This window comes from Bombina bombina, chromosome 9 (assembly GCF_027579735.1).
Source record: "Bombina bombina isolate aBomBom1 chromosome 9, aBomBom1.pri, whole genome shotgun sequence".
Classification (NCBI taxonomy): domain Eukaryota; kingdom Metazoa; phylum Chordata; class Amphibia; order Anura; family Bombinatoridae; genus Bombina; species Bombina bombina.
The window spans coordinates 128,515,963-128,526,116 of record NC_069507.1 but is presented as its reverse complement, the minus strand read 5'-3'; the positions used below and the strand labels follow the sequence as shown (position 1 = coordinate 128,526,116).

General features: G+C 37.3%; 1 protein-coding gene across 2 annotated transcripts in view; it reads left to right on the top strand.

The window, feature by feature from the left end:
- The first annotated feature begins 2,298 nt into the window (after positions 1-2,298).
- The window catches only part of CLCF1 (cardiotrophin like cytokine factor 1), a 45,458-nt gene continuing 37,602 nt past the window's right edge, over positions 2,299-10,154 (top strand). The window contains exons 1-2 of one of the 2 annotated variants that reach the window (XM_053692367.1): positions 2,299-2,428; positions 6,824-6,987. In XM_053692367.1, the coding sequence (XP_053548342.1) occupies positions 2,413-2,428; positions 6,824-6,987 (180 nt within the window). In that variant the 5' untranslated portion in view covers positions 2,299-2,412. The remainder of the gene's footprint in view (positions 2,429-6,823; positions 6,988-10,154) is intronic. The other variant, XM_053692368.1, reaches the window with a different exon arrangement.

The window sequence follows — 10,154 nt, the reverse complement described above, 5'->3', positions numbered from 1 at the left end:
TTTTCTAGTGGATGTCAATATTTTGCCCACTTTACTGGCACATTTGTTGCAGATCCTCTTGTTTCTACATTACCTCTTTATATTGGAAATATTGTTTTTTGCTGATGTAGCTAGGGTTGCCACCCAGCCAGTATTTTACCGACACGGCCGGTATTTTTAAGGTTCATGTCAATGTAGAAAATAAAGAATAAATATTGAAAGAATGCCCCTGTCAAAGTGAAACGTCTTCTGAGTGTGATGAATACTAGTTATAAACAAATGAGCATTTAAAATCAGTCCTATCAGCTTTAGGTTTTGAGTTATGCTGTTTAATTATTTATGCAAATGTATGTTAATTAGCATGGCCGGAATTTTCTTCCAAGAAAGGTGTAGCTCATTGAATAATCTTGTTGATCCTTATTCAAACCCCAGCTGTGTTTGTAAAAACTTGTTTGCTTATGTTATCTTTTCCACTATATATATATATATATATATTTGCATCTCTATGAGACAAACTTTATTACATTGTAGCATAGGAGAGTGTTTAGATCTGTGAATTAATTATACTTGTGGTATTCATAATGTATAGTAGGTGTTGTAACCTTTTTACCCAATGGGTGTTTAGTATGCCCCTTTTAAGGAGGTGTGTGCAATGCAATTTATCAGTTGTGAGTCAATGCCGAAACGCATAAACTGTTGTTCTTGAATACCTATATGTTGCCCTCCGTGGGATTTTAATTCTTTTATTACAATAAAAGTGAAGTTTTATTCAGCATTGCTGCTTCGTCTTCTTCATTAGTTCCAATAGCTCATTGGGGACACACTAAAATTGAGAAATGTTTACATTAAATGTCCATTTACACATAGGGGAGAATTTATTCATCAGCGGATGCTGCATTCTACGCCCATCGTTTCAGGCTCTCCTAAAATGGAAATTAAGAAGCAGCAGTCATAAGACCGCAGCTCCTTAACTTCTCCGCCACCTTTCAGGTGACAGAATGAAATAATCTTGATCCGATCTGGATGATTGAAACCCCATGCTAGCGCAGGGTGCGGCATTGCACACGCATTTGGTTTTCTGTCGGAATTTAGCGAGGTCCGCTCAACCATTAATAAATCTACCCCATAAACTCAATGAGTATTTGTGTCAGAGCAAAAATGTATTACTGAAGGTGTCTATGTTTGAGTGTGTGTTTTTATTTCTATCTAAGTGTTGACTATGAAAGTTTGTGGAAATCTAAAAGTGCATGACTGAGTGTTTGGACCTATGTGTGTAAGCAAACATATCTCAATGAGTGTATATCAGTGAGTGAGTGTGTTAAAATATTTGTCTGGTTAGTGTTCATGACTGAGATAGTATGTCCAGCTAACTAGAGGCATTGTGATTGTTTCAATGTGGGTGTCTATGAGTGATGAGATAAAGTGATTATTGTGACCCCTCAGCTGTCACAAAGCTACACCGTGTTGCAGCCCTCTGGCTGCCATTGTGTTAATTGCTGAGCAATGTGTCCAAACTGTCCCTGTCATTAAGAGTTTATAGCTAAGAAGTGTAATTGCATCACCCTTTTTAGTACTTTAGTTTTCACTGTCAACCACGGGTTAATAGCTATTACAGTCCTCTTTGATTGGCAATCGGTTATTTGCTATCCATAGTTGCAACCTTGTCAGCAAACAGGTTTATTGTTATAGGGTTAATTAAGGGTGTAATAATTATACAGCCCAATTTGACAGCTACGTTGTTGTTTCCTATGCAATTCGTTGAAACCACCTCTAAAAACTAAGGGGTTAATTCATATGCAATATTCCGTAGCTCTTTCTGACATCCAGGGGCTTATAACCATTAAAAGTGTTTGCATAAGTTGTAAGCAAAACATCTGTGCAACATCTAAGGCAAGAAAGCGATGTTTTTAAGTCCACTATTGTTCTTCATGATGTAAACACCAACGTATCGTTGTTTGCAAAACTGCTTCTTTTTTTCATAGTAAACTGTTGCACATCCAAGCTCATCATTTAGAAAATTAAAAGGAGGTTTTTACCACGTGTCAGTTGAAGAGTGAAAAAGAGTAACAAAAAGAGCATCAATTTTCTGTGTTCTCATCCACGTTCTCACCTTGTACTTTTCTTGATCTCTCACTTACAGAACTTTCTGTTGTTTCTCTCCCTCCCTCTCTTTTCACTTCCTCTCTTTCTCTCCCTCTCTGTGGTTACTCATATGACGTCAGGGGAGAGGCTCCAATTCTCTCTCCCTCCCAAAATTCCAGCACCCCCCCCCCCCCCTCCTCATCTTCCCTTCCCTCTCCTCCCCCTCCCACAGATCACCCAGTCTGCTTTTAAAAGAAGGTAGGCGAGAGAAATGGCACTCTCTGTCCAGGCTACTAGAGAAACAGCTGGGCTACCAGCGACCAGTACCCACTAACTCTACTGGCCCCAGACATGCTGCTTATCACAGGTACTCAGTCTACTAAACTTCTTCTGCCCCTCTGGCTGGGCCTTCTCACTCTTCACCTCCATCAGATCACTTTTCTCAACCACTCCTCACTCTACCTCCCGTTGTCATCTCCTCATTTTTCTCTTTAATACACTTTCAAAAAGACTCCTCCTCTTCTTGAAATGTATTTAACTGCTTTGTTTTTCTTCTGTCCTCACTATTTTCTGTCCTCTTGTGATCTCATTTAACTCTCGCTGTCTCAATTTCTTCGTTTGTTTTTTTAACAAATCAGTTAAAAAAAATTCTAGTCAAATTTTGCAGTGTACTTATTCATTGTCATTTTATTTCTACCTCCAACCCGCCCTTTTCCACACAAATGTGTGCCTGTCATTTTTATATTACTGTAGAACAGTGAAAGAAGAGTGAGACACTAATGAGAGAGTGGTGGTAAAAATGTTTTTTTGTTTTTTGGTAAAGAGAGATGGAGTAACACAGAGCTGGAGACGAAGGAAATGAAGTAGAATAGATGATTGTGCCAGACAGTGAAACATGAGAGTGGCCTTTCTGACGGGCACTTGTAATGGTGTCAACATCAAAGGCAAATTGAGACATCTCTCATCACTTCCTTTCCAGATCAGACACTCAGCGCAGGCTGCCTCGTCAAACTCTCTCCACTGTATGTGCTCGTCTTCACCTTCCATTTTATCTTTACTTTCTTCTTCCTTTTATCACCTACACTCTCCTTTACAACCTCTCATGATCCCTCCTTTCCTCCCTCTCACCCTTCTTTCATTGCTACACTATACACATGTGCTTCCTATTATATGTAAAACAGAATAAGAGAGTTAGGGGCCAAATTAGACAGATACAGAGGAGCTAGAGAAGATACAATACATAGAGATGTTGTTTTATTATTTATAGTGGGATATGATTTGCTTCTATTGGAATACATGAGTATATGATTGCCCTCACTACCTGTTGTTTATTTAGAACCTGGGTGCACAATGTACCTTCTGATTTTACATGTGTATCCCCTTATAGAGAATGAGGACAGAACTCTTGTGTGAGGAACCAGCTGTAAAGTGCGTTGGCCTTGTCGCACAACCGTTATGCTCAACATCGGAAGTTGTGTCTAGGTAAATAAGAGCCTCCACAAGGGGCAACAGGTAGAGACGGATTCATATAATCATTTTCTTCAGACAGAAACATTGTTGTTCTTGTGTCAAATCCTTTAGAGACTTGTTTGTCCTATTTATCATTTTCTACCCCTTAAATCTAAATGAATTGTTCTTTAATACTTGTATAAATCAAATATGTACATATACTATACATTTAACAACCGAAAATGGCATATGTGTATATATAACATAAATTTACCAATGGTATATGTGTTTTTAATAGACTCAGACATCCCAACCTGCAAAAACTAATTTCAGGGAGGTGGCTTCACCCGCTACTGCGCCCCCCCCCCCCCCAGTTATATATTGGACACCTTGAAACCCTAAATTAGATAGGGACTTATCATTAAAGCAGCTTCCCACTAAAGTCACATTAAAAAAATTAGCTTTATTGCACAACCACATACAACAAACCTATTTTCCAGTGATCGTACGCTTGTTGAATGCTTAAATATTTTAGAATACGAAGTTTAATTACGTGCAGTAAATAAGGTAGTATTTGTGTTTATTTTATTAGAATCAGTGGGGGCTTTTTGGTTACTGATGCTTTAAGGGTTTTATAACGTCCCAGCAACTAAAGGCATTCCTTAAAGAAGCACTTTTCTGTATTTGGGCCACATTGGATCATGGTACTTGGAGTTTCAGGGAGATTTCATTCCATTTGCTGGCATCAGGGAGCCGCTATTACAATCAGGGAGACTCCCTGAACTTCAGGGAGAGTTGGGATGTCTGTAGACTACTAAATTATACATTACTGAATCTCCTAAAACTTGATGTAAAATATTACATAATCCCATTTGGCTTGACAAATTTATTCGAAACCTAGAAGCAATCCAGAATTGGGACATAGGAATTATATAGGGTTGTATGCAGAATATTCTAAAAAGGAACCAGAAATATTTTAGGATCTGTGATTCACTGCACAAGTGCCAGTAATTGTGTGGAGATTGATATGTATGGGTGTTTATAGATAACTCGTTCCCTCTCTACCTGTATCTATTGATCAGCTTATATGAACCTTAGAAGACCGAGTATTGAGAATCTGCAAATTTAGCAGATATGTGCCTTGGATCTCGGTATTTGTTGTGTCCTGATATAGATCAAGGATTGACTAGTCCCAATAGCCATTATGCCTCCAACATATGCCCTGGTGCCCATTAAACCAACACATGCATGTTGCTTAAAAAAGTTAAGTACCGTGATTATTGATGATAATTGTCAGATTGCTGCTGCATATATTTTGGGCCATTAAGGGGCTAAATCACTGCAGTGAGTATGGAAGAAGTTGTGATTTAACTCATTGTACTTGTATTCTGGGAAGCAAGGGTTAAACCATTGCTGTGTGCATGTTGTAAACAAACAAGTGGTTACAACATTGCTGCAGGTTACTTTCTTACTACCTGTTTCACACAGCATTGATAATTTGGCCAACCAACTGGTTAAGAGACTCTTGATGATGTTTTATATTTATATATAATAATACAGATTTAGGTGACTGTAGCATATATTTTATTACTTGCCGTACCGTTATGAGTTTTTGCTTTGGTGTAAAACTAATGAAGATGTTGGAGGTTTTAAATAGATTACTTTGAATTTTTATATGGGCTAAATTGTGTTAAAGGATTTTTTCCCCCCAGTGTAATGAACTCACTGTTTTCTTGTGGCTTTTTCTACTCAAGATTATACCCCTTTCAGTTTTGCATGTGCAGATCTTTATTTAATAAAGGAGAACTAGGAAACGATATGTAGTTTGTGTGACCACATACATTTGTTTATAAATACCATCAAATTTATTTGCTGTGTATAAATAGGATTGTTGATTCCGTTTGGATTTATAGTCCATAGTAATAAAGTCGTTATTTTTTTAATTTAAACATAATGTTATTGGCTTGAATAACGATATAGTATATTTTAGTAACACATACATATATATATATACATACATACGTGTATCTATATTATATATGTATATGTACCAATTTCTATAAAATTAAAAACCCGAAAAAGAAATAAGGCATTCAGATGTCAGGGGAACACTATTAAATATGTTTACAGAACTCTAATAGTATATGCATGTATATATAACTATATAGCACTGTGCATTTAGGTAGTATATTGTGTTTGCATACGTATTTTACTGGTTGCTGTTTTTAATGAATATCTTATGTATGTATGGTATATGGTGTATGTATGGCATGTATTATTATCGGTTATTTGTAGAGCGCCAACAGATTCCGCAGCGTATGTTTATAGTAGTTTTATATGTTATACTTTTTGTTATGTGTGTGTTTAACAGTTTTTGTAACTTTTATTAAGCAATGTGCGTATATATATATATATATATATATATATATACACCGTGTTCTCCCCAGGACCTTTTTAGCGGGTGCACCACCCGGTTGTTTTTACTGACCTCCTGCTTAAAGGGACATAAAACCCACATTTTTTCTTTTATGATTCAGATAGAGCATTCAATTTTAAACACATTTCTAATTTTCTTCTGTTATCAAATTTTCGTAGTTTTCTTGTTATCCTTTGTTGAAAAGCATAAATCTAAGCTCAGAAGTGTGCACGTGTCTGCCGACTATCAAATGGCAGCAGTTTTGCAACAATGTTATACATTAGGAAGAGTACTAGATTAGATGGCATCACTATTTCCTGTCATGTAGTGCTTCAGGCACGTGCACGCTACTTACCTAGGTATCTCTTCAACAAAGAATAACCTGAGAATGATGCAAATTCAATAATAGAAGTAAATTGGAAACTTTTTTTAAATTGTATTCTCTATCTAAATAATGAAAGAAATATTTTGGGTTTAATGTCCCTTTAAATTTTAGCCAATATTAAGCTAAAATGAGCTAATATTAAAAATGTTCAATTGCACAAATTACGATCAAATACTATTATATTATGCAATTAATTTGTGCTTTGAATAGTTGAAAAAGTTATAATATTAGAAAATATTACACTGCCCCCAACCGGCTACTGTGGATAACACTATTGTGTGTGTGTGTGTGTATATATATTTTATTAGTAGGATGTGGATAGGAATATCTAGACACTATATATATGTATATTTACTCTCTATTTCTTCCTTTTTTCCATTTTTATCCTTCTCTGAATTTGTTCACCCACTTTTTCTTCCATTGTCCTGTATCCCTTCCTCTGTCATCCCATTTCTTCCTCCTCTCTGGCTGTCTTTTAATTACTTTGTGTCTACTGCATTGCTTTTCTGAAGTGGGCTCTTACAGAGTCCTATGTGGCTTGCTGGTTTCTTTCCTACATATCCTATCTCTTGATGCTCTAAATGTAACAGATCCGCTTGCTCGAACGTCCATTCAGAAAAGCTACGATCTCACAAAGTACCTGGAGCATCAGCTGCGATCTTTGGCCGGACCGTACGTAAGTATAATTGTTTTTACTAATTATTTCTAATTATGTTATTTCTAATTTAATCTACTTTTCATGGGGTATTAGTCAATCAAATACATTTTATTTTGTTCTAGATCCCTCTGATTAGCTTTCCTCCTATATATGCCTTTTTTAACGTTTTAACTTGAATTTCGGAGCAATATATAAAATGCAGCAGACAAGTTAAGGCTTTTTTTCTCTTTCATATTCATTGGACAAGAAACTTCTTTGACTTAAAAAAATCTATTTTGTACTGATTTGATTGATACATCTTGGCCCTCTGTACAGGGAGTGCAGAATTATTAGGCAAGTTGTATTTTTGAGGATTAATTTTATTATTGAACAACAACCATGTTCTCAATGAACCCAAAAAACTCATTAATATCAAAGCTGAACCTTTACCAATCCAGCCACGGGCCCATCCATCTGGCCCATCAAGACTCACTCTCATTTCATCAGTCCATAAAACCTTAGAAAAATCAGTCTTGAGATATTTCTTGGCCCAGTCTTGACGTTTCAGCTTGTGTGTCTTGTTCAGTGGTGGTCGTCTTTCAGCCTTTCTTACCTTGGCCATGTCTCTGAGTATTGCACACCTTGTGCTTTTGGGCACTCCAGTGATGTTGCAGCTCTGAAATATGGCCAAACTGGTGGCAAGTGGCATCTTGGCAGCTGCACGCTTGACTTTTCTCAGTTCATGGGCAGTTATTTTGCGCCTTGGTTTTTCCACACGCTTCTTGCGACCCTGTTGACTATTTTGAATGAAACGCTTGATTGTTCGATGATCACGCTTCAGAAGCTTTGCAATTTTAAGAGTGCTGCATCCCTCTGCAAGATATCTCACTATTTTTGACTTTTCTGAGCCTGTCAAGTCCTTCTTTTGACCCATTTTGCCAAAGGAAAGGAAGTTGCCTAATAATTATGCACACCTGATATAGGGTGTTGATGTCATTAGACCACACCCCTTCTCATTACAGAGATGCACATCACCTAATATGCTTAATTGGTAGTAGGCTTTCGAGCCTATACAGCTTGGAGTAAGACAACATGCATAAAGAGGATGATGTGGTCAAAATACTCATTTGCCTAATAATTCTGCACTCCCTGTACAGCCATTTCATAGTCAAGGGGGCTTTAAAAAAAAGCTAGTTCACTAGGTATGTGAATTCTTGCAGTTCATGACAATACAAATCAGGAAGAAGGCGGCTCTTTACAGAACCGCACTTACATTTGTGAAAGTACAACACACCGAGATCTAGATTTGCACAGATTTCAGTGTTCTGCGCTTTCACAATCATAAATGTGGCTCCAAAAAGAGAGGAATGTGGCGAGCGGCCGCCTTCTTCCTGATTCGTATTGTCATAAACTGCACAAATGCACATACACTGGCGCTCTACAAATACCTGATAATAATAATAATAATACACTATGGGATTATTAGGTATTAGCAATGAAGCTCTCCATTGCACTGGCTTAAATAAATAAATGTTTTAAATTAAACTGTACATTAAACACTAAATACATGTTATAGTCATAGTTTTGAGCCCCCCCCCCTAGTCATGGGTGCTGCCATGTTGAAATCTAGCTTTCATTGAATTCCAAGGCTGACATGTTTCAGATACCTGCACTAAAACATGGGTTCCAAAATGGTGGCACACATAATTAGAGAAGTAGTGTGTGAAATTTATTGAGTGTCCCTTTAACACCATTTACAACATTTTGCAAATTAAAGGGACAGTCTAGTCAAAATTTAAATTTCATGATTCAGATAGGACGTGCGTTTTTAAACAACTTTCTAATTTACTTTTATCATAACATTTGCTTTGTTCTCTTGGTATTCTTTGCTACAAGCTAAACCTAGGTAGACTCATACTGATTTCTAAACTGTTAAAAACCGCCTCCTATCTCACTGCATTTTTACAGTTTTTCACAGTTAGACAGATCTAGTTCATGTGTGCCATATAGATAACATTGTGCTCACTCCCGTAGTTATTTAAGAGTTGGCACTGGTTGGCTTAAATGCAAGTCTGTCAAAAGACTGAGATAAAGGGGCAGTCTGCAGAGGCTTAGATACAAGGTCAACACACAGGTAAAAAATATATTAATATAACTGTGTTGGTTATGCAAAACTGGGGAATGAGTAATAAAGGGATTATCTATTTTTGTTAACAATACCAATTCTGGAGTAGACTGTCCCTTTAAGAGCAGTTCAGGGATACAATGGTTTTAAAAAAAGTGACTGATGTAAATGACCTTGTGCTTCCTAGAGAGGCCAAATTACAAAATCTGTAAGTTAGGTTTTTAAAATGTTGCAAGCTACATTAAAGGAAGATAAAACCCATCATTTTTCTTTCATGATTCAGATAGAACATTCCAATTTACTTCATTATCAAATGTGTGTTGTTTTCTTGTTATCCTTTATTGAAAAGCATGAAAGTAAGTTCAGGAGTGTGCACGTGTCTGCAGCACTATGTGACAGCAGTTTTGCAAAAATGTCATACATTAAGAAGAGCACTAGATGGCAGCACTATTTCCTGTCATGTAGTGCACTAGCCATGTGCATGCTACCTATGTAGATATCTCTTTAACAAAGAACACAATTTTTTTAATAGAAGTAAATTGGAAACTTTTTTTTTTAAATTGTATTCTCTGAGGCATATTTAAGAAATGTCTTGCGGACCTGATCCGACAGTGCGGATCAGGTCCGCAAGACATCGCTGAATACGGAGAGCAATACGCTCTCCGCATTTAACATTGCACCAGCAGCTCACAAGAGCTGCTGGTGCAACGCCGCCCCCTGCAGACTCGCGGCCAATGGGCCGCCAGCAGGGAGCTGTTAATCGGGTTGAATTGTTGCGATTCCTGTCCGCCTGCTCAGAGCAGGCAGACAGGGTTATGGAGCAGCGGTCTTTGTGACCGCTGCTTCATAACTGCTGTTTCTGGCGAGTCTGAAGACTCGCCAGAAACACGGGCCGTTAAGCTCCTTTCGGAGCTTGATAGATAAGCCCCATTATCTGAATCATGATAGAAAAAAAATTGGGTTTCATGTCCCTTTAACTATTTGATTTGCATCATTTGCAGGACTTTGCTTACTGCTCTCCTAGGAAATGTGTTACAAACACAATTTTTGCACAAAAGCAAGAAGTGTTTAAAGTTGTTTT